Source organism: Neophocaena asiaeorientalis, unplaced genomic scaffold (genome assembly GCF_003031525.2).
Source record: "Neophocaena asiaeorientalis asiaeorientalis breed wild unplaced genomic scaffold, Neophocaena_asiaeorientalis_V1.1 scaffold546, whole genome shotgun sequence".
Classification (NCBI taxonomy): Eukaryota; Metazoa; Chordata; class Mammalia; order Artiodactyla; family Phocoenidae; genus Neophocaena; species Neophocaena asiaeorientalis.
In genome coordinates this window covers 1740975-1766533 of record NW_020175442.1, presented here as the reverse complement: position 1 = coordinate 1766533, position 25559 = coordinate 1740975, and the positions used below count along the sequence as shown (strand labels likewise).

Sequence of the window (25559 nt, the reverse complement as noted above, 5' to 3'; positions counted from 1 at the left end):
TGCAGTACGCGGGCCTCTCACTGTTGTGGCCTCTCCCTTCGCGGAGCACAGGCTCCAGACGCGCAGGCTCAGCGGCCATGGCTCACGGGCCCAGCCGCTCCGTGGCATGTGGGATCTTCCCGGACCGGGGCATGAACCCGTGTCCCCTGCATCGGCAGGCGGACTCTCAACCACTGCGCCACCAGAGAAGCCCCAGGTACTGTATTTTATTGCCACTCTGCAAGTTCTAGGAAAATGCTGCTCCTCCTTGTTCTTGATGAACCTACCTTAATTGTTTCATACGTATCAGTGATCAGTGCAATAAAAAGGCTTAAAATCATGTATATAAAGAGGCTGATGAATGAGTAGAGGTAAATCCTGCTAAAGAGCCAGACCAAGTAACTCTTCTGCTGCATGTTTGCAAATGTGGCAAACATATCATCTCCATTTATCAGCGAGAAAAGGCACTCAGAGACCATGTTCAGAGAACGGAACTGGAAAAACAAAAAAGAAAAGTTCACTTTCCTAGGTGTTCCTTCCCATTGGAGACTTTGATCATGACACCATATTAAAAATAGTGGGACTAGATATCTCAAGTTACCCCTTCAAACAAATAACCTGGGGTAACCACAAGCATTTTTTTTTAACAAAAGAAAATCACACCAAAGTTTGATAACATGTACACATTGGAGACACCCAGGAAAATGGAGTCATTCCTCCAGGCATTTGTCTTGTGATGTACCTAACATGTACATGCCCACTGTTTTTCTTGGAACAAGCAGCTCCTTCAGATGCTCCTTTTAATAGGAGCAGCCTGAACTGGAGATAGGAGAGCTGGTCTGCACCTTCAGTGCTTTTCTGAGTCAAGCTTTACCCTCCCATTTACCTTGGTAGAAAGAGATCCTTGAAATGCTTCTGTGAGAAGCGCAGGTCCCAACCATGCACACTCATGCTTCTCATTTTAAAGTTCATGCCATTTAAGGTGATGGCATTACACTCAAGACTATAACTCTGGTGAGCAAAATATTCAATATTTCTTCAAGTTTCTCCCTATACTACTTTTTAAAATAAAGTCAAACTTCAATAAGACGTAACTAAATAGCCCACTCTAGTATATATCGATGAATCAAATTGGCAAGTTTGACTTCGCTGACAGTAAGAAAGACTTAATTATCTGACATATCCCACAAAAGGAGTTGAGGCAGTCAAGTGAATCAGTTTTCCTCTCAAGGTCGTCTTACCTTACCAGTTTATAAACTTGGCGATAGATACATTACCTACAACATTTTAAGGCTGAGCCAAAAAGTAAAAGGAGCTTATTTTAAAAGGATAACAAGCCACTGGCACTACTCTGAGAGCTTAATAACAACAAGAAAAAAAAATTGTTTCTCAGTACCTTATCGTGGTAAGGCCCCAGCACAATCCATCCACAGAAGCAGTAGCCTAAATAGATCATGGCTGCACAGCAGCAGAACCTGATGACGTTGGGCAGCGCTGCCTGAAGGGTGAGAATTAGGAGCTGGGAAAGTAAGAGACGTCATTAGATTCCCTTTGGCCTTTAGACAAAGCGGTGCAATAACTTTGAAAGAGAAATACCAGCAGCTTGGAGAACTGTGGAATTCCTTACATTGTATTTCTGAAAGAAACCAAGGTATCGGATGACTCCTAGCCACACCAGCATGGTAGAGGTACCAAGAAGTATGCTACAGACATCATAACTTGTCAGACTCTAAAACAGAGTGGAAAAAAATAATCAGTTATGTAGCAGAAATTCATTTGGGGCAAAAATTATTTGTTGAGTAGCAATGAGTCGGCACTGTTCTAGATGCTAAGGACAAAGCAGTGAACAAACAAAATTCCCTGCCCTCGTGAAGCTTATATTCTAGGGTGGAGAGAGAGATGATAGAAATAAATTAGCAAAACCCTCAGTACATTAGCTGATGGTAAGTGCTGAGGAGACAATTCAGGGGAGGGGATGAGGGAAGGCTGTATGTTGCATTTCAAATAGCGTGGACTGATCACTGAACAGGTGGCCTTTGAGTAAAGACATGAAGGGAGTGAGGGAGCAAGCCAAGCAAAAATCTTGTGGAAGATTTCCAGGCACAGGGACCTGTAAGGGCAGAGGCCCCAAAGCAGGGCCTCGCAAGATAGTGAGTCTGGCTGGAGTGAGCTATGGGGGAGAGTGTGCAGTCACAGAGGTGAGGGGGCAGGTAGTTTAGGGCCTCACGAGTGTAATTTAAAAATTTGACCTTTTATTCTGAATAGACTGGGGAGATTGAGGCTCTGAACAGGAGTGATATGTTGGGAGCAGATTGTTGGAAGAGTGAGACGGTTACTGCAATAATGCAGATGAGAGCTGACGGTGCCTTGGACCAGGATGGCAACAGTGAAGGTGATGAGGTGATTTTTTTAAGGGAGACAAATAGGATTTCCTCTTGGATGAGATATGGAGGAGAGGGGATTAGTGAAAGAGAGGAGTTGAGGATGAGGAGTTGAGGCTTTTGTCTTGAGCAACGGAAAAGAGTTGCCATTAACTGAGCTTAGAAAGGCCATGGAGAAGCAGGTTTGGACTGTGGAGGTGGAGATTTCAGGAGTTCTGTTTCAGGTATGTTAAATTTGTGAGGCCAGGTAGACATCCAAGTGAAGATGTGGAATAGACAGTTGGATATTTGAGACTGGAGTTCAGGGAATAATTCCAAGCTGGAGATAGAGATTTGAAAATCACTGGAAAATAGACACTATTTAACACAAGGGGACAGAATGAGATCACCAAGACAGTGGCAGAAAAAGAAGGTGTCCAAGCACCGTGCCTTGAAATACTGTCACTTTCATAGGTTGGTGAGATGAGAAGGAACCAACAATGGAAAGTCAGAAGACCAGCCAGTGATTTAGGAGGAAAACCAGGTAAGTGACAGCCAGTGAAAAAGTTCATCAACAAAGAGGGTGTGCTTGCAGTGCTAAAAGCTGCTGATTGGTCAAAATGAGGATAAGTAATTGATTATTGAATGTAGCAACATGAGAGGTCATTGGAACATTGCCCTGGAGTGGCAGGGCAGCCTGACTGGAACAGATACAAGAGGGAATGGGAAGCGCAGAGTCAGAAACAGGATTAAATACTCTTTTGAGGTCTTTTGCTGTATAAAGGGAAGCAGAGAAATGGGGAAGTAGCTGGAGGGAGAATAGGTTGAGATTTTGCCTTTTTAGAAAGGAGAAAAAAAAAAAAACACGCTGATGGAAATGTCGTGGTAGAGAATGAGAAATTGAGGATGCATGAGAAAAGGAGGAAGAATAGCTTGACCCATGCCCTGGAGTAAGCAAGCAGGGACGGTGGAGAAGTTGGTCTTGGATAGTAACCTAAATAATATATCTACAGTAGCAGAGAAAAAGCAAAGCATATGGGCACTGATGCTGGCAGGCATATAAGTGAAGTGGGAATTTGTGGAATTCCTATTTTGTTTCCATTATTTTGTGAAATAGGAAGTGAGGTCATCAGCTGAGAGTGAGGATGGGGCAGGGAGTATTACAAGCTTCAAAAGAGAAGAAATATGAAATGATCAGCTAGAAGACAGGGGGAATGAATAGCTTAGAAAAATGCAGAAAGATTGTTGGACACCATTAAAGGCTCATTGAAGTTAATGGTAGGTGAGGTTGGTAAAAATAAAGATTTGCTGCAAATCTCCCCCTACTCCTCCTTTTTTGGTCCCTACAGTTAAACATCTATTCTAATGATATATACTACATTGACATATAGTGACAGCTGCTCCATGGCCTCCTAAACCCATTCTCTCTTTCTGAGGTACATGCCTGGGCTATCTCCCCCAGTTCCCTTGCCGTTAGATGTGACTAAATTCTATCCAGTAGGACTGAACAGAAATGAAGGCTGCCATTCTGAGCCAGGTTAGAAGACTGTGAGAGACCTACTACCATACCAGGTTTTCCCTTCCGTGGGTTGCAATCTGTTCGTGAGGCAACCCAGCATCAATCATGCAGTCTGGGTGAGCCCTTAATGGTCGGCAGAGAAAAAGATGGGACAAACTTGGATTCCTGAATGGTGTGGAGCTGAGCAACTTGCCAGCACGTAAAATCCACCCTGACTATTACATGAGGGAGAAATAAACTCCTGTCTTAACTGAGTCATTGCATTTGGGGTCTCTGCCCAGGAATCTGAACCGTAAGAGGCTCCCCACGTGGATCATACTCATATTTAGTTGTAGTCAGGCTAGAAAAATATAAATTTGAACAATATTAGTTTGAACAGTATTCGTTTTGTTTTGTCTTGTTTTTGATTTTTGTTTTGGGGGAGGGTTGATATCCAGGCTGGATTAGTCCTAACTTAAAATGGAAAACCTTGTAGTACATAAATAGGAAAAGTAGGAAAATGGGAATATTCTCAATTTAAATGGACAAAGGGAACAACTGCAAGGACTCACACAATAGTAGTTTGGCCTCACTTCCCTCCACCTACTCCCAGCCAACTCTTTTTTTGAAGATTCTGGTATTTCTTGTAAGAACAACAAAAAACACCTTTTACTTTAGTTACCTTGGAGTGTGTATGACTTTTGGTGTGTGTAAGAATTCACAGGCCCCACCCCCAGAGTTCACATTCAGTAGGTCTAACTTGGGGTATTTACCAACTACCCAAATGATCCTGATGCAGAGGACTGTGAATCACACTTTGGAAAACTCAGCCTAAAAGGTTTCTGGACTAGAATTTTACAAGTTACTGTTATTTCAGGTTTACTCAATAAAATGTTTGAAAGAAATAATTTACTCTGTGAATTCTTAACGTTTTGGAAAAAATAAATGATCATTAATGCAAATCTGATACTAACAATGACATAAATAGGAAAAAATTTTACCTTAGCTTGGATTTCCATTTTCAGAATTGATCCAGTAATGGTTAATATGTCACTAATAATAATCATAATATACCATCCATTGACGAATTCCATTCGATCAGAAACAGAAACTTCCTTCTTATAATGGAGGAGGAAAAAATTGACAAATTCCTTTCGGGAAAAGAAGGGAGGCATGGTGAATTTCTCTATCAATAAAAATGTCCATCACATTCCTAGAAAGCAGAGATCCCTACCTGCTGAAGCTGAAGTCCTTTCACCACAGATCGAACACACAGGATTAACGAAGCCAGGCATATCAGAATAACGAAGGCATCAAAGATCATCATGTAATGAGTGTTCTTCTGAACTGGAAGGAAAGTGGATTACTTGCTAATGCAGTGAAACATTAATATGGTGACATATACTTCTTTTTTTTCTTTTCATTTTTAGCTTCATTTATTTTAACGGCTGCATTGCATACTTCAGTATAGATGTAAAATACCGTATTTGTAAAGACACTTGGATTGGAATCTGGTTTTCCCTGCTACAAACCATTCTCCGGGTCCTCTTTGTGCACAGGTGCAAGTGATCCTTTAAGTGGATGAATATCTAAAGATGGATTGTTGGGGCAAGGCATATGCATCTTTCTAAAAGAAAATCTAAGAAATTGTTCTCCAAAAAGATCATGAAAGTTTACATACCTACACATACCTCCACATCTGCTCCATATTCTTTAATTTTTGCCAACTAAAAGAGCAAATGATTTGAAATGCCGTCTTTACCATGTACCACATGGCCGTTTGTATTCAAGTACCATATCTTACCCTTCTGACGCTTTCGTGTGTTGTAACGCCTAAGAAAAATACCTCTCATTACTCTTTCCTAGAATTTCTGCTGGCTAGTCTTGCTTGTTATATTTCCATATATTCTTCAGGGCCAGATAAAAATCCTACAGGTAATTTTGGGGGAGAATCACGTTGAATTTATAGATTAATTTAGGAAGACTTGACATATTCATCATGTTGAATCACTTGTCCAAAACCATAGTGTGCCTTTTAATTGATTCAAGTCTTCTTTCTGCATCCTTCAGAAGCATTTTCAAGTTTTATATGGATCCTTCACACTCATGTTTAGAATAAATTAAATAATTCAAGCATTCTTGGCACAGAGACAACAAAGAGAAAAGGCTCTGATACAGATTCTTCCATGAGTATTTAAAGGAGACTAAAAGTCCTTCTTTTAAAAATCATCACAACCATCCATCAAAGATCTTTATTTATCAACTTGTAGTCTTTTGTTCTTAATACCATTAGGGTTCCTGCATATCCTATTTAAATATACTTATCTAGGTATAAAATACTTATTAAGCATCAGGTGTGTTTCTACATGTTGAGAGTATAATGGGTGAACAAGACAGACGAAGCCCCTGACCTTGTGGAACTTCTATTCTACTCCAGCGATATAAGAGAAAAAAGTGACCAAGTAAATGAACTAATTATTTTCTGACAGGAGTAAGTGATATGAAGAAAGTAAATCCAAATACCTAACATGTATTGAGTGCATTTCCTGCCCGGCATAGTTCTAAGAATTTTATAGGTTTTAACTCACTTGCACTTCACAGCAACACCCACGAGGTAGATGTGATTATCCCACTTTGCAGGTGAAAACTGAAGCACAGAGAGGTCACAGAACTTGCCCAAGGTTCCACGGCCAGTAAGTGGCAAAGTCAGGATTCAAACCTTTGCAGTCTGTCTCCAGCATCCATCACTCTGCGTTAGTGGCTCTTAGCATCCCTTGAGAACTTGTTAGGAATGCACATTCTCCTGCCTTACTCTAGACCCAGTGAATCGGAAACTGTGTTTTCCTAAGCTCTCTAGGTAACACTAAATTTTGACCACCATTGCTGTGGGAGCTTTGGGTGGGGGAATGGGGAAAAGAAAGGTTCACTTATACCGCACAATGAAGGAAGGCCTCACCAAAGAGGCAGTGGGTTTTAGCTGAGACCTGAGTGACAAGGCAGAGTCACCCATGCAGAGCTTCTGGGAATCAGTCCTCCCAGGATGAGCAGAGCCAGGTGAAGAGAGGTGGGCAGAGGGCTGGCCGTCACATGCTCTCTTACAGAGTGTGTCTTTACTTAACAAGTTGTACTGCTCTATGCTGATAGAAAGAACTCAAGACTATTCTGAAATGAAGCATCCCGTAATTTTGTCAAGAGGCATCTAATTGTTACACGAAGGACTAAATCTACTTCAGAAAAACTTAAAATTCAAGAACCAAACATTTGAGAGAAAGCCTATGTTCCAGGCACCTTCATATGCTCTCATTTTCCCTATTCTCAAGTTTGTGGAGAAGTATTACAATGTTTACAGGTGACAAAACAGGCTTGTGTTTCAAATGAACAACTTTGTGATTGAAATAAAAGTTTGTGATTCAAGATCTTCATATATTTGAAGTTACCTATTAGTGAAAAGAATACTAGAATGAAGAAATTTTATTTTATTTTATTTACTCATGCTATCTCATTACTACATCTGAACTTCGTGAATCCATTAGTAGGAAACCCTAAAGCAATTATTATACAAGTATGGTCTGAATAAGGATTCCCTGCACATTCCTGGGTCTCACCCCCAGACCTACAGATGGTCTTGTATGAAGCTGGAGAAACTGCATCTTAGCAGGTACTTAGAATAATGCTTCTTTTCAATAGAATCTGAGACCCTCTGACCTAATCATTAAAGTCTAGCACAACACACCACTACATATCACTACAAGGGACTAGGAAATTAGATCAATTCTTCCCAGTCAGTTTTATCCAGTTCAGCTCCAAAATTCTCAGTGATACTCAGTTTATACCTGAGTTTGTGTCCATATTTCTAGGAATGCACCCTTTCCTTATTTCGTCTACTTTTTTGACCTAGATAGAAGATAATTATAAGGTGTGGGATACTTCAGGGTCAAATCCTACCTGACTTCTCCCTGGCTGTATGACCCCATGCACACCAAAATTCACTGAGCCTTAGTTTCTTCATCTGTAAAAATAGGGATGTTACCTATCTCAAAGATATTTTAAAATATTGAAGTGAGGAAGATGTAGGTGGAAGTATTATACTTATGCAATAAGCACTCGATGAACATTGGTTTGAGTATATGTGATTTTCTTTTTGCTGGGGGGATTATAAGCATTTTTTTCTTTTTGGTAAGGAGTGGGCCAGTGAGGGCACAGGGAGAAGGCAGGAAAAGCCATTGTGATTACTAATAACTTGGGAATTACTTGGAACGTCAGACAACTACAATGAATTGATCTACTTGCAGAGAATTAGGGACTTGGGTATGGTCCAATTCTTTCATTTAATGTTCCACACATCCTTGGGACAAGTCATTTAATAACCATTTAATATTATTTAATAACCACCTTTAAAACTAGTAAAATTCATCACTTACTTGATCCAGATACGTGCCAGTCTTTACATTCTCTGATGGAAATGTCATTATCTAAACTTATCTTAATTCTTCCACTGTGGGCTTTGTTGTCAAATGTTATCTGTGAAGAACAGGAAAAGGGTAAAAAACATACCTATAGTTTTTTGTTTGTTTGTTTGTTTTTATTTTTTATTTTGCTGTACGCAGGCCTCTCACTGTTGTGGCCTCTCCCGTTGCGGAGCACAGGTTCTGGACGCTCAGGCTCAGTGGCCATGGCTCACGGGACTAGCCGCTCCGCGGCATGTGGGATCTTCCTGGACCGGGGCACGAACCCGTGTCCCCTGCATCGGCAGGTGGACTCTCAATCACTGCACCACCAGGGAAGCCCATACCTATAGTTTTTAAAGCCAAGATGCCTCTATGCATTAATTAGGAAACAATTCTTCCAAAGTTACAGGAGACCCAGACTCTCATCTTTGACCTGTCGCTAACTCTGCTCAACCTTGGGAAGTTCTTTTTATTTCTCTGTGAGCTGAGAAAGTTGAACTAGATCTTCCATAGAGAACATTTAGTCTCTACAATCCTGCTTCCAGGACAGTATTCAAGCCCTGAACCACTTATAAAACAAAAGAATTTCCCCCTCCTTCCCATTCTAAGCACCTCTAGATGCCCTCTTACAATGGGCAAGAGCGAGTACAAGTATGTTTTCCTCCGCCTTCCAGCAGGGCCTCAGCTAGGGATAGACTTTTTTTTTTTTTTTTTTTTTTTTTAGGGATAGACTTTTAATGTTGTTGTAATTCTTACTAACACAGATGCTCATTATTTCTGTCTTGAAACATTTCAAATGGAGCTTTTTTGATTTTCCTTCTAGGACCAGATTTCTTCATCACTATAGAACCATATGTATTACAAAAGGTGTAGTCACAGGGAACCAACAGCATGTCTGGCTTCAATGATAAGCATTTTGGGACACCAGGCACCAAAGGGGACAAAGCCATGCCAGAACACCTTTCATAGTTCTTCCATTGTCTTCCCCTTCTAGCTCCTTCCACTTTCCCCTTGCATACACCAAGAAGGCAAGCTAAGGAAATGAGTCTGGTTTAGGGGTTTTGTTTTTGTTTTGGGTGCCTCTCCTCTCTCAAGTCCTAAAGAAAAAGAAAAGTTCTTTTAAAGTCTGTCATTTAAATGAGTTTTATTGAAAATCTTCGTGTGGGGTAATCAGATACCACTTCAGAGTTTAGTTGCTCTGTTTCTCCTCATGTTGGACTCTAAGTTTCTTCCCTTGACAAGCAACCAAGGACATTGCTAGTGTCTGCCCATCTCCATAGCTGCTGAGGGAACCAGCCCACAGCCTCACATAAGGAAGATGCTCAATATTATTTGAATGAGTCAGAAATCCTTGCCAAGGAAAAAACATGCTTTTCCCACACAAAAAGCCTCAGGGTCTTACAAATAGTAGGTGCTTATTAAATAAATTTTGGCTTAATGTCAATCACATCTAAGTAAGGTTTAGAAGAAGCTGAATTCTTTCAATGAAGAAGAAAAAATACTGGGTGTAATAACAGATTAGATAGTACAGAAAAATAAAAGATTGATAAATTTGAAAACACAGCAATAAAACTATTCAAAATGAAAGAAAGAGAAAAAAAGACTGAAAAAGAAAGAAAGAGAGCTGTGGGACAACTTCAAGTGCCCAAATATACATATTATTGGAATCTCTGAAGAGTGGGGGAAAGAGACAGAAAAATATTTGAAGAAATAACACTGAGTAAATGTCAAATATAATGAAAACTATAAACCCATAGATCCAAGATACTCAATGAACCCCAAATACAAAAAACATGAAGAAAACTACATCAAGCCATATCAGAATCAAATTGTTAAAATCAGAGATGAAGAGAAAAATTTTAAAGCAGCCAGAGGGGGCAAAATACATCCCACACAGAAGAACAAAGATGAAGAAGACAGCAGATTTCTTAGCAGCGACAACAGTTTGTATTGTTTGTATTTTTAGTTTGTAAAAGAGCAACATCTTTAAAGTACTGGGGAAAAAACAGTCAAACTAGAGTTCTATACCTAGTGACACAATCTTTAAAAAATGAAGGTGAAATACTTTTTTCAGACATACAGAAGCTGAAAGAACTTATTACCAGCAGATCTGCATTATAAGAAATGTTAAAGGAAGCCCTTCGTGCAGAAGGAACATGATACCAGATGGAAACCTGGAGCTACACCAAGGAATGAAGCACTTGAAATGATAACTACATGGGCAAATATAAAGACTTTTAATTATTTAAGTTGCTTTAAAAGATAACTGACTGTTTAAAGTGAAAATAATAACAATGTATTGTTCCAGTTTATATCTGGAAGTAAATTGTATGACAACAATAACGCAAAGGCCACGATGGGAGAAATGGAAATATACTGTCAGGTTTTTATGCTATACATGTAGTGGTATACCATCACTTGAAGGTAGGCTGTAATAAGTTACATATGTGTACTAGAAACCCTAAAATAATAAAACAAAGAGTTATAGTTAATAAGATAACATATGAGATAGAATGGAATCCTAAAAAATACTCAATCCAAAAGAAGGCAGAAAAAGAGAGGAATCATATTAAAAATCATATGAAATTTAAATGATGTAATAAGCACCTTAATTAAAAGGTAGAGATTTTTAGGTTGGATTAAAAAAAGCAAGACTCAACTATATGCTGCCTAACAAGAAACCAACTTTAAATATGACACAAATAAGTTTAAAAGGGTGGAAAAAGATATGCCATACTAACAGTAATCAAAAGAAAGCTGGAATGACTATATTAACATCAAACAAAGTAAATTTTTGAGCAAAGAATATGACTAGGGTTAATGAGTGCCATTTCACAATGATGAAAGAGTCAGCTCAAGTGAACACAGAATCCTAGATGTTTATACACCCAATAAAGAGCTTCAAAACACAGGATGAAAGAATTTATCAAACTACTATGAATGAATGCTAATGCACTACTTTTACATTATAAATCCAACTGGGCACACACAGGATAGGCTTAATAAACAGCTGTTGAATGAATCAAATATCTACTACATACCATATACTTTGGTAGGTCCTTCATATATGTTATCTTCTATCTCAACAACAATTTTGTCAGGTAGGTAGGCATTAATTCTGTTTGACAAATGAGAAAACTGAGGCTCAAACCAATTAAGTAATTTGCCTAAAGTTACATAGCTACTTACTGGTGAGCTGACATTAAAATCTAGGCTTGTCTGACTCCAAAGACCTTGCATTTTATATCAGGCATGCTGTCCCAGTTCATGTTTACTTACGGCAATGAAGTTGCACTAATAGCTTTTATTATCAAACTACCTGATATGATATAAGTTCCACCACAGTTCTGTGAGATGCACTGCTAAATCCACACTGCACAGATATAGCTTGGGATAATTCTACAAGAATGGCAAAAATATGACATTTGCATGTGGCTAAAGGCCAAGTTGCTTTTACTGATGTAGTGAGTCATGACAAAGGATCTAGTGTTTTGTTTACTCAATCAACAAATATTTGAGTCACCTACTATGTTCTCTGAGGGATGAAAAGATAAAATGGTTCTGCCTTCAGGGAGCTTTCAGTCTAGTAGAGTTGATGATAAAGACCTACAAAATTCTAAAACAAAGGAGAAGGCGGTAAGACATACAAAATACAAAAATGAAAACAAAATCTGGGAGTTCAGAACACAGAATGTATTGCTAACTGAGGAATCACAAAAGGGTCCATGAAGGAGCTGTGAGTTGACCAAAGCCTTTAAAGATTATAAGACTTCTGAAAAGTATCATTTTCCATGAGAGACAGAGAGAAAGAGAGAGGCAGACAGACAGACAGAGATACAGAGAGAGAAGAGAGAGGACTGTGTATAATAGCTCAATTTTTTAAAAATCAAGTAATTTTGAAAATTCATAACTTGCTGGTTAATATTAAGATCAAAATCTGTAGCCCAAATAAAAACAGTCTTATAGAATTAGTGCTTTTTCTTATTAAGTAATATGCATAATTATTACATTGTCCTATATTCTGAAAATATTTTTAACCCCCATTTCTGAAAACTTGATTTCTTACAGCCAATCAGTTGAGTATCGTGGACATAACTTTTGATACAAACTACTGCTGACGTAATAGAAATTTGGACCACATGAAGGCAAGCTGTTATCAAATGCTGTCCTGCATATGCCGATACAGCATTGTGTTACTACTGACTCAGATCCTCGTGAAGTGATGAACTCACATGAGGGGCATCTTGTGCTGCCTAGAGAGCATCAGAAGCTCCATCTGCAACTGGAAGACAGAGAACATAGATGTGATAGGATAGGCTGAAGGCGAGGAAGCTAACCAGAGCATTAGAGGCAGCACAAGGGAGGCACTGTGAGCAAAACCCAAAGGCTACAAACATCCACAGTGAGGAAACTCGGTAGCAAGAACCCTTGGCAATGACCTTAAGCAGACTGCCACCGACTGCTGAGAGCTGACCATACAGAGCCTACAAACCTCTGTTCCTTTTGTATTTGAACACCTACTCTGTGCCAGGCACTGATCTTGGTACTAAAGACACAGCAGTGAACAAGACAAGGTCCCTGCCCTCGGAGAACTTACAATGAGGTACAGAAGACAGATAATTAACAAGTAAACAAGTTAGTACAGTAGCCACCCCTTATCCATAGGGGATATATTCCAAGACCCCTAGTGGATGCCTGGAACCGCAGATAATACCAAACCTTATATACAATGTTTTTTTCCTATACATACATACCTATAATAAAGTTTAATTTATAAACTAGGCACAGTAAAAGAGTAACAACAATAACTAGTAATAAAATAGAACAATTATAACATATACTATAATAAAAGTTATGTGAATGTGGTCTCTCTTTCTCTCTCAAAATATCTTGTACAAATTAAATGCCTTTTTCCATCTTAACCACACACTTATCACATACTTTGGACATAATTTTTGCAGTTTGGGGTGCAACAGCAAAACTAGCATGGATTTCTTTTTCCGTCTTCACAATGTCATGCATAGAAGATTTCTTCTTCCTGTAGATTTAGCAACCTTAGCATACATTTTTTTTTTCTTTCTTTATTAAGTTGAGAGCTTTCACTTTTTCATTTAAAGGAATCTTTTAGCATATCAGAATTGCCAGCATCACTACTCTTGCCCTTTGGGGCCATTATTGAGTAAAATAAGGGTTACTTGAACACAAGCACTGTGATACTGGGACAACCGATCTGATAACTGAGACGGCTACTGAGTGACTCACGGGTGGGATACACTGGACCGAAGGATGATTCATATCTGGGGAGGGTCAGAAATTTTTCATTATGCTACTCAGAATGACATGCAACTTAAAATTTATTTCTGGCATTTTCCACTTAATATTTTCAGACCGAGGTTGACCTAGGGTAACTTACCTCAGAAAGCAAAACTGCAGATAAGAAGGGACTACTTCATAACCAAATAGAGCTAGCTGAACCAATGCTTCCCCTGTGCACATCCAAGTGGGATGGGAACATCCTATACATTTGATCACCCCTTAATACAAGTAAATAAGCCTGTAACTACATAAAACTATTTTTCTCCAGATAGGAATCAAATTCAGCCCAGCCCACACTTACAGTCAGAGTAAAGTCATAACAATCCGGGAGCTCGTGATGACGAATAGTCTGCAGATTAATGGCCTTCAATTTAAACTGCAGCTCCACTGTTATGAGTCTAGAAGACAGGAGACTTCAGTGCAGTGAAAACGTATACACACAAACATGAGTTACACTCCCATCTGTTCCCTCACCTGTGAAAGTCCAGCAGTAACTTGAGTTTTTCTTCTAGTGTTCCAACGTGAAAAGGTTCATCTGGCGCCACAAAGAAACATTCTGCCATAGAAAGGAACAAACCATAATATAGCGCCTAAAATAAATATAGAAAACTGCATCTTGAAAGGAGCATATGTTTAAAACTAGACATTCAGATTCTGGTGATTTTGTAAATTAAGATTTTTAAAGCTAAACATCCTTACCACGTGGTTACAGTGATTTATTTGTTTTTAATACGTGACTATAACATTTCTGGAGTGGATGGGGGTAGAGAAAGATCTGAACTCTATCTCACTAGTCTTCTATAGAATGCCATCTTCCTTTCTGTCTTTTTAAGCCTGAACTTTGAGGCCCTTCTTCCTTTTTGTATCCTAAGCATATGTTTGAAGCATCTGTAGCGTCTAAGATACAATTTTCTACGTGTAAAGGGTCTTTTTAAAAAAATATTATGCTGACAATTTTTCCTCAATAAACACTGTTTTAAAAAAGGAAGATAGCATATTAGAAGGTTTTCACTAGTCAGTACTATACCCTTTACTATTCTTCTCAAAGAAAAAGTCCCAGTGGCTATTGTTAAAAGTACTTACTTTTTGACTCGATGACCTAAGCTAACGTTTTAGATACAAACTGCAAATAGAACTTTGCTAATAAGAATAAGCTGTGCTATTCTAAGCTCTGGTTTTCATTCCCTGCCCGGCCCCCCAGGCCCAGCCTACCCCAAAGACACTGAATAGTGAAGCGCTGGTGAGCAGAGAGAGTTTTATATACATCAAGAATTTGCAAGCATACTGTTTTATAAGGACAATATCTGTCTACTTAACTGGCTGATCCAGCAGAGAGGCTGTGGAATAAAGTGGCTAAGGGCATGGCCTGGGTCAAATTTCAGCACTGCCTCTTACTAGCTCCATCACGAGCAGATCACTTAACCTTCTGAGCCACACTTCAGTCTTCTATAAAACAAGGATAATAATAAACTTGCCTCGTTGGTTTTTGTGGGGGGTTTTGTTTGTTTGTTTGAAGAATCATGAGTTATAGTGAAGTACCTGACACAACTCTGATAAAGTTCTTACTATGACCTAATAGCACAGGCCAAATCAATGTTTTCAGAGATGAAATTAGTATAAATAAGTATAAATTGATTTATAAATAAGTATAAATCAAGGAGTTAAAAATGGAAGTTCTAGCTTATAGAAGAACATCACCAGTTTCAATTTCTGGATCAATGTCAAAGGTATCATTTCCAGGACAGATGTTTCCTTGCTTGTAGAAGTGCTGACAGATGGCCATGGCTGACTGCTCCGTGCCCTTGTTCTCGTAAGCGTGATTCCCAACTGAGATGTTGCGTAGCTGCAAGTACTTCAACGAAAAAGAGAAACAGAAAAAGGGGAACATCCAGACAGGTGGAAGTGAAGCCACGATTCCCCTCCCTCCCTGCCTTTGAAACGGCAGGTTCCCACCTCCTGTCCATGTGGAGACTTGCATGCTAATATGCAGAGTAATTAACATGCTACTGTGCACCAGGACCGCAGAGGTCAAAGAGCACTCTTGAATTAATTAGAGTTCTGGGTTCAGGTCTCATTTCTGTGACCTTGAGCAAGTCATAGACTTTATGAGCTGCTGCTTTCTTATCTGCAAAGTTAAAGGCTTAATTTAACCTTAAATAAATTCTCAGGTCCTTTCCTCCTTTAAAGAACTATGTTTAGGAACTGACTTTTACATTTAATGTGAATATAAATTTTATTTATCTTTGAACTATTTCCTATAAAGTCAGAGTTCTGCTTTACTATAGTATAGGAAATGGGATAAAAATTGTTCCAGGGTAACCAGCAAAACTTTGTCTAAAAATAATGTATTTTTTAAATCTTTATATTTGTAAGAACACAGCTTGGTTACTTTTATAGCAATTTTCTCTTACTGAAAGCCCTCCCATGGCTTCCTGTCTCTCAAAATAAACTTCACAGCTCTTTTCCAGGGCCTGTTAAGCCCTGAGAGACCTTATAGCCCTATCCCTGGCCCTTCCCTTACTCCTTTGCACACTTGCCTTAAACATACTAAATGCTTTCTAGCCTCTAGGGCCTTTGCTGTTGCCACTCCTTCAGCCTGAAATATTCTTCCCCAGACTTCAAGTCCCCGGAGAGGTCTTTTCTGACCATCCTGAGTCCATTGTTAATATTTTATGCCACTTGATTTTTTTTTTCATAGCACTCATCACTGTTGGAAATCAACTGATTTTGGCTAAACTTGTTTAAAATCCATCTCCTCCATTAGAATGTAAGTTCCACAGGGCAAGGAATTTATCAAGCCCACTGCTCTAACCCCAGCACTTAGAACAGTATTGTAGGTAGATAGGGCAGGGAAGGTCCCTGGAGAAAGAGAACAGGCATGGCTTTCTTGACATAAGAGAAGCCATTTTTGGCCTAAGCTTTTTTGTGATCTAATGCTGGTCCTTGAACAGGTCTCAGTAATTAATAATATTAAGGGAACAATAGAATGCAGAAACAGGCAAGAGAAGTAACAACAGCAAAGATAATACATCAATTGTAAAGATTCTCAGTTCTGTTTCAATGGTAAAGATTAGCCCAAAACACTTAACTGCCAGGTCAACTGAAATCTAAGGGATGATGATGTTAACCTTTTCTGACCCTCGTGACTTCAATCAACTAAAACTTGGACTCTGTTGACCGCCCAAGCCCCTTCATGATTATACACGTACCCTTAGCTTAAAACTTCCCCAATTTTGCTGTTTGAGGAGACACTGCTTTGGGAAAGATCCCTGGTGTTCTCCTTACTTGCTGCAAGTAATAAATCCTTCCTTCTCCTGACCTTTGGCTCGGTTGTGTCTTTTGGTGTGACATCCACCAAGAGGCAAACCCAGTTTTCAGGTAACAGTATGAGACACAGTCAAATTAACAGTGAGGTGAAAATCACTATAACGTGATAGTGCAGGGGTCCCCAACCCCCGGTCCGCAGCCTGTTAGGAATCAGGCTGCACAGCAGGAGGTGAGCAGCAAGTGAGCAAAGTTTCATCTGCCGCTCCCCATTGCTCCCATTACCGCCCAAACCATCCCCAATGCCACTGGTCCTTAGAAAAACTGTCTTCCAAGAAACCGGTCCCTGGCGCCAAAAAGGTTAGGGACCGCTGTGATAGTGGATCTTTGTTCGCTAGAGCTAAACTATGCACACCAAGATGGTAAGCTGCTAGGATAGGATTTGCGATTATGGCACCAACCTTTCTGCGAGCATTGGGATTGTGAAAATGAGCCAGAAATCTACAGTGATATAATTAAGCTGCATAACTCATTAAATAGCATTATGTCCTACATATAGGGGGAAATAGTATAATGCTGGAGATATTCAGTTTTGATCTGTTTGTTTTCCATACAAGGAAATAAGTGTCTTAAATCTTTATAAAGCTACTCTGAGCCAAACTGGTAGTTTTACATCGGGGTGTCGGGGAGTAAGAGGTAAACAGTACATTAAATGAAAAAAGACGTAAAAGATATTGAATGCGGTAAAGTACCAGGGTGCCTGGAATAGGGGATGTGTACTGGGAGGTAAAGCCAGAAAGGCAAGCAGGGGTCATGAAGCAGTCGCACCTACATGGGGCCCTGTAGCCCTTCTGAGCACGCGATCCTTGTGAGGCAGTCCCCACAGGACTTACTTAAAGATCTGAACCTCCTACCTTAGAAACTTGTGTCTTAAACCTTGTAAGACCTCGAGACACAAAAGATCCAAAGTGCAGGGCTTCAGGTACATGCTAACGTTATAAGTGATGCTACAGCCAGACTTCCTTGCTATCTTAATAAGGCTCCTCATGGAGGTCTGAGCACCTGCAGGAGATGGATGTTGTAGGCAAAGAGTGTTGCCTGCCACTCCAATAAACAACAAGTGTTGCCTGCCATCAAGCCTTCAGCCACTGCAGTGGCATCACGGGTGTGCTCTGAGGGGAATTCAGGATAGAGAAAAACAGATTACTGGTCCTGGATAGTTAAGATGCGTATCAAAGGAATAAGTGCCATGAGCCCAGGCTCTTGCATCTTCCCATACATAGAAAGGCACTAAAATCATTAATTTGAGATATCTGGGGTTTTTTTTATGATTAGCAGTAATCTTTTGATGTTTCATTACATGGGTTTTTGTTTGTTTGTTTGTTTTGTTTTGTTTCAGCAAAAGCCCTCTTTGGAACAGTCCCTCAGAGCTATCTGAGAGGCCATCTTCCCGGGCTGTAGTCTGCAGCGATGTCCTTGAATAAAACATAGTTCTCAGCTTTTAGGTTATGCTTTTTTTTCAGTTCGGGGGCAAGTGGCAGGACCATGTCCAGCTAAAGGGCAGCTCTGGAGCCTGAGTCAGAGGACTCTGGGACCGGAATGTGGTGTGGGACTATCGCTGAAAGGCAGGTGACCTGTAGGACTGACTGATGGGGCACCTAACTGGCTATGGCCTCTGTGGGGCATTAATCAGGCTGGACATCTGTCCCTACTCGCCTCTGCAGCTCTGCCTTGAGGGAAGTAGTTTTTCACGCAGATCCATGGGCCCCGGGTCACCCTTTGGAAGACAATATAAAAACACATTAAAGATCCTTACCTGAGTAATGTAGCACCCAAAGTAAAGCAGATTAAAACCGACTGCTCCTTGATTATAGATGGATTTTTTGTGGCCCCTCTGTGATCACCTGATCTCAACACATGAATCTTTTGAGCTCTTTCATTCATTCACAAACATCTGAGTGCCTGGGGTGTACCTCCACCTTCCCGGAATAAATATATTCATATGTGGCACTTAACACTGTTATATGTATAAAATGAGGAGTATTATGCAATCAAATCTGTGATTTTAGATGAATCCTTTAGAAAACAGTCAAGAAATGGTAGGGAGGGGAAGGAGGGAAGCCAACCAGAAGTAGGGATATACAGACTATGTTTGAGCTGCAAGAATAAATGGTTCCAAGACCCTGAGACCTTTAAATCTAAGCAAGTGATCAGAAAGAGAAACATGTCTGTGGAGCAGGTGGGAAGAGAACAGGAACCCGTTTTGGTCGGAGTGGTTCTGAGGTGCTCCTGAGCTGTCTGCATGCAGCAGTGTGAGCAAATGGTTCAGGGTCACCTCTCCTGGCAGTGGCTGAGGCTGTGTAGAGGAGGAAATTCTGTAGGAAAAGGACAAACTTTTGAGGACAGCCTTAATTGAAGGGGCGGATGAAAGAAGGAACCCAGTAAAGATGGTCCAAACATGACTGATTGCTAAGAGCCAGGACATAGTATAAAAATAACTAGGTCTTTGATATTCAAATACATAAACATATAGACTAAACCAAAGTGATGCTGTTATAACCAGTGTTGGGTCAGGATGAACCCTAGAGGTTATGCAGTTAGATGGCATTTTAGGGCTCTACTGTTCAGGAAAACTAATTAGTCATGGAACGAGCTCTAAGGACTGAGAAGCTACTGTCTTATCTGTTCATTCTCCTTGGTGACTATCACCCCAATTATCAAGAGATTTCCTTACAGAAAACAAAGATCTTTCTTTCATATCAGTCTATATTTTCTCTATTCAGTTCTCTGGAATCGTGTAGAATAACTGACCTCATTAACAACTAAAACTTTATTTATGAATATTGTGATCAAGATACTTTTTTTTTTTTTTTTTTTTTTTTTTTTTGTGCTACGAAGGCCTCTCACTGTTGTGGCTTCTCCCATTGTGGAGCACAGGCTCCGGACGCGCAGGCTCAGCGGCCATGGCTCATGGGCCCAGCCGCTCCGCGGCATGTGGGATCTTCCTGGACCAGGGCACGAACCTGTGTCCCCTGCATCAGCAGGCAGACTCTCAACCACTGCGCCACCAGGGAAGCCCTCAAGATACTTTTTACCTTCAGTTTAAAATGCCTGAGAGTGATGTAGAGAACAAATGTATGGACACTAAGGGGGCAAAGTGGGGCTGGGGGTGGTGGTGGTGAGATGAACTGGGAGATTGGGATCGACATATATACACTAATATGTATAAAATAGATAACTAATAAGAACCTGCTGTATAAAAGAAAATAAAATAAAATTCAAAAAAAAATAAAATAAAATGCCTGATAGCGCCCAGAAGATGGTAGGGAGTCACTTGCCCTAAGTAAACCCCACCCCAATTAATATTATCTACCTATATACTAGCACAAGGAATCTACATGCAATTCTGTAAAGAACATGGAAATCTGATAAACAGAACGGCCTGACTGTCAAATATTATATTTTTAAGACTGCTCTTAGGCTTACTATATAAAAAAGGTAAAAATGTTTTAGGAGGAATTTAATGAACTGTTTACATCTTGCCTCTACCCGCCCCTCCTGCCAAAAACCAAACTACCAATTTCATTCAGCGTAGCTTTAGGTGAACTTAATAATCTTAAAACAAGAATCTCAAAGCTGAATATCTCCAGCATTTTACTATTTTTTACCTTACAAATTGTAGGGCATATTTCTATTTAACAACATATGCAGCTTACTTGTATTACTATAGATTTCTGGCCAATTTTTGTAATCTGAATGCGATCAGAAAGCCTTAGCGTCATAAATACGTATTTTATCTCACTATGCATAGTTTGTCTCCAGGATAAGGACAGCCATAATTGGACTATAATAATTTTTTGAAGAAGAGTTGTAATGTTTTTGAAATGTTATCTACAGACTAACTCAGGTTAGAAATACTGACTTCAAGAAAGCTTCCAACGATTCCCACAAAATAGGAGATTTTGGACTTGAGAAAGTACTATTTGTAGCAAAAACAAATTGATCAGAAACTCTGAATAGAAACTTGAATCAGCTATATGAAAAACAAGCTTCCTTTTCGAGGCAGTTAATCAATATTACAATAAAATCATTGTCATGTATGACATAAAGGCCTTACTTATTTTTTAAATGAAATTTCAGGTTTTGGTTACTATACAAACTCTGCAAAGTTAATATTCTCATTATTTGTTAAGGGTCCCTGAAAGTATAAGCTCTGAAGACTTAATGACTACTTACAGCCAAGGTCATGGTTAATCATTTTAAACCTTTGAGGTTCTTATGCCAAGCCCTAGCTCTGACTCTTTTAATTAAGTCTTTAAAGTTTCTGTCTTTCTGTTACTAAAGAAAAGCTTTTCTCAACTTCTAGTTCTGTTAAAGTTTGTTGGCAACGTTAAAAAAAAATTTAACTGTTTCATACATGTCATTTACATATTTCATTTAAAAATGTTCACCCTTCTACAACTGAATGTCAGTTTCTATTATGTACATTGCTAACAATTTTCCAGTCTAATTTTTTTCCCAAGTGAAGAATGCATGTGTTTGATTTACCTGGTTCACTGCGAAGATGATCTGATCGTATACATCACTTTGTGTATACACTGCATATGTGTCATCCATTCGGTCTATATATCCTTTTAGGAAGAGGTGTTTGAATGCTATAGTGTTCTCTTCCTTGAAAGCTACCACCATCTGGTTACTTAGCCCAAAAAAGATCAGCTTAAAAGAAAAAAGAAAAAGTAAGAGGGTCAAAAAGTAATGAAATAAAAGTTCTCTATAAAATCATCTATTCAAGATTCAATGCCTAATTAATCCTGAATATATTCAATAGAAATTAAAAGTTTGGCAGCTGTGAATTAATTTGTCCTTAAAGATAAGGTGGGTTTCTAGTTTTAAAATAAAAGAAAGCGATTTTGCATACTTTCAACATTTATTTTCATGTATGATCCCACTTATGACATTTTCCCTACCAACAAAAGCTTTAGGAGTTCAGAGAAGCCCTTTAGGAGTTCTTTAGCTCAGAGAAGCAAGGTAACTGACTAAGGAAGTTGGAAGGTTTCTCTAAGGAAGAAAGAATAATAGAAACCCTGAAATATGTGCATAACTTGGTCAGGGGACATTTGAGGAACACGGGGGGAAGGGCCAAGAAGGTCGAGTTGAACTTAGCACTTTGGGGGGACGTTAAGGACACCAGCATAATTCAATGAGAGAAATAGTGAGAAAAAATGTGAAGAGAAAGACTGGAGTCAGATGGTGCAGGGGCTTGAATGGCAAATAGAAGAGTTCAAAATGAATTCTGTAGAACAAAAAGGTCTTGAAGCAGGTGTACAATACAACCTAAGAAGTATCTTACATAAGTTTAAGTCCTATAATCAAACTATATTCCTAGGTCTAATTACCAAAACTGTGACAATAAGGCCAAAAATAAAAATATTCTTTCAACTCATCTCTAAATTAAAGTATATTAACATAACATATCCTTAACATTCATGCAGGATTGACCCCAGAGTTTTACATGAAACTCAGCTGTCCTCTTGCTCTCTCTCTCCCATACACACACACACATACACACACACGTGTGTGTACGCTGTAAGTTTAGAACATATATTTTGACTTAGCAGAGTAAGGGGGCAACGTATATTGTATACGGAAAAGGGGAACAACACTGAAAACCTATGTTCCATACACTATCGCAGGAAATTTCTTCACACTAATACCACAGCATAGTTCCTAATACACCCATTTTACAGATGCATACATGAAGACTCAGAGAAGTTAAATAATTTTTACAAGTCACATCAGTAGCAAGTATATAGTCAAAATTCTAACCCAAGTCTAACAGACTAAATCCAAGCTCTAACTATCCAAGCTCATGTTACACAAAGTATCCAGGGTCTGATCAGGGAAAAATAGAGACAGTAGACCAATCTTTTCGCCTCTCACCTCCCCTTGTGACGTATGCCCTGTATCCCACACATATCATCACTCTCTACCTAACTCGACTCTCATTTCTAAAGAGCCTCTTTAAGCTGTGTCCTATTTAAATCTCAGTAAGATGATAGCTTGATATTCCAGGGATTTTACATCTATCGAAGCTGATGATCAAAAAGCCTCCAGAGAATTCCCAAAGATATTTTTACCGATTCATTCAAATATATGAATACCTTCACAAGCCAGCACCGAGCTAGAAGACACAGTTCCTGCCCTCAAGGGCCTAGGGGCAGACAAGAGTACAACTGGCAGAGAGAACTGCTATAATTCAGAGACTGAGCCAGGCAGTGTGAAAGGGAAACTTTTAGTAGGGTGCCTATCATCATAGTCATCTTTCTTTTGCTGCTGCAGACACAAAATCTCCAACTTAACAGAAATACCACTGTCTTTTCCCTGAAAAGAGGAAATCTGTCATCAAGTCACCCTCATTTGCTCAATTACAAAGTCTTTATGTAATTTTTGTTTGATTCTTCCAATGTAGATTAAGGAAACATCACAGTTAAGAAAAACCCTCAGCTACTAAAAAAACTTACCTAAATGCCTTTTATATGCTTATTACTAACAGGCTTAACATCTTAAACTGTTAGTCAATTTTCCTCTTGACCACCCTAGGAAACACAGGAAAGTTAGATGAGCTTCCTAAATCTTTTAGGACTTGAGGATATGGGGAGGTGGAAGGGTAAGCTGGGACAAAGTGAGAGAGTGGAATGGACATATATACACTACCAAACGTAAAATAGATAGCTAGTGGGAAGCAGCCGCATAGCACAGGGAGATCAGCTCCGTACTTTGTGACCACCTAGAAGGGGTGGGATAGGGAGGTTGGGAGCGAGGGAGACACAAGAGGGAAGAGATATGGGGACATATGTATATGTATAACTGATTCACTTTGTTATAAAGCAGAAACTAACACACCATTGTAAAGCAATTATACTCCAATAAAGATGTTTAAAAATTTTTAAAAAAAAGAACATAAGTCTTAGAGGGAATAGAATCTGAGTTTGAATCTCAGTTCTATTCTTCGTTTCCTGACTACGACAGGTTATTTTACTTCACTAAGCCTCAGTGTTTTCATGTGTGTAATGGGGATACTACTACCTAACTCTGATTTGTTTTAAGAATTGAATGTGATGATATAAAATCTTTAGGCCGAAACACAGTAAACACACAAGTGGTACCTATCATTCTAGGTAGAAAATATTCATGTTCAACTGACACAGGCTTTCCCTCCAACTTATCAGAAACAACACAGATAAATATTTTCACTATTGTGACACACCACATTATCAGCTGGAAGTTAAGAATTTCAATTCCAGCTCGCCAAATATACTGAGAACTGAACATCCATTTTTATGTTGATATGTTAGAGGGCGAGAACACGTGTCTCTAAAGTCTTGATTCCACCAGTGGCAGTACTAGTCGGTACTAATCATATGGCTCTATAAATATCAGTTCCTTATTCTGTAAACAAAAGGATTCCAGTATTTATCCAACAGAAGTATTGTTGAAATTAAACGAAATAATGTCCTGGAACAAAATAATCACTCAAATGACAGTTTCCTTTACATAACACCTAGCATCAGAAACGTAGGCAAGAATTTCACCAGCTTCATATGACTGTAGAAATAGCCTTAGCTTCTAACACCTTAAGCATTTGTTCTCAATTATCAGTTAAGATTAGCAATTTTGGAGTTAAAAAAATTCTCCTTGAATACCAGTTGTTTATGTGCTTATGCATTTTTCACCAAATTACGTATCACGTCTATTTTTCCTATTAAAATCTTTTATTTTTGCCCCTTTGCTTTTAACAAGAGATAGTTACTCTCACCAGCAGGAAAACATACCTTCACAAGAGTAAATCATAAGTATATATAAAGAATCACAAAACATAATTTCCTATATTTGGGCTAAAATGTTAAGAGAAGGCAAGGAAATGAGATTCAACAGCTCCTGAAATGAAGTCTCATATTTCACTACCTATGCTACTCCTTTTAATCAACTCCACATTCTTCCACTTCAGGGCTCCCATGATCACAGGGATATGAGAGTCCAAATAGTCTTAACAAAAATCCTGAAGTTTCTGAAGAGACAGAAATTCTCAGGAAACTAACTAGGGGAAAAAAAAGAATCCTCTGGTTGGGCAATAGCTAGTTTCCACAGTTGATTTAGAAACCTTCAGCTAAGCTTCTTGATTGGAAGCCAAATATTAAAATTTTCTTTTCCTGCAAACCAATTACATTATGTGAGTAAAATTATAACTTCATGAAAGATGAGAAGGAAAAGAGTTAGAGAAAACAAAAAAACCAAAGTTTTCTTTCACAAATATTGAAGTGGGAGGGTTTAAGATTTCATATCTCCTTAATTATTGTTCTTTATTATGCATACAGTTAAAAGCTATAAAAAATAAAACAAAACTGTCCATAGTTCTCTTTGTTAGTAAAAGAAGACTTCGCTAATCTCATGATCTGAGATCGTTACCTGGATGGTTACCATTGCCATTTTTAGAATTTGTATGGCAAGTTTCCACGGTTTTCTACCTCGAGCCCAGAACTTCTCACAAGGATTCATGAAAAAAAATTTGAGTTTTCGCCTCATCTGGTCTTCTAATAGAAGCTCCTCAGAGGGAGATGTATGCTGGTTAAAAGTGCAGCGATTTTCTTCTTCATGAGAGCTGCAGCTACTTATAACAGCCTCAGGATTTGCCAT

At 39.0% G+C, this 25559-nt stretch overlaps 1 protein-coding gene across 2 annotated transcripts in view; it reads right to left on the bottom strand.

Moving 5' to 3' along the window:
* The window catches only part of MCOLN3 (mucolipin TRP cation channel 3), a 27595-nt gene extending 2036 nt beyond the window's left edge, over positions 1-25559 (bottom strand). The window contains exons 1-11 of one of the 2 annotated variants that reach the window (XM_024767857.1): positions 25332-25559; positions 21414-21581; positions 15300-15453; positions 14076-14157; positions 13903-13999; positions 8259-8358; positions 5072-5184; positions 4839-4988; positions 1607-1708; positions 1376-1498; positions 267-473 (exon numbers count right to left, since the gene is read on the bottom strand). In XM_024767857.1, coding sequence (XP_024623625.1) covers positions 267-473; positions 1376-1498; positions 1607-1708; positions 4839-4988; positions 5072-5184; positions 8259-8358; positions 13903-13999; positions 14076-14157; positions 15300-15453; positions 21414-21581; positions 25332-25559 — 1524 coding nt within the window. The remainder of the gene's footprint in view (positions 1-266; positions 474-1375; positions 1499-1606; positions 1709-4838; positions 4989-5071; positions 5185-8258; positions 8359-13902; positions 14000-14075; positions 14158-15299; positions 15454-21413; positions 21582-25331) is intronic. The other variant, XM_024767858.1, reaches the window with a different exon arrangement.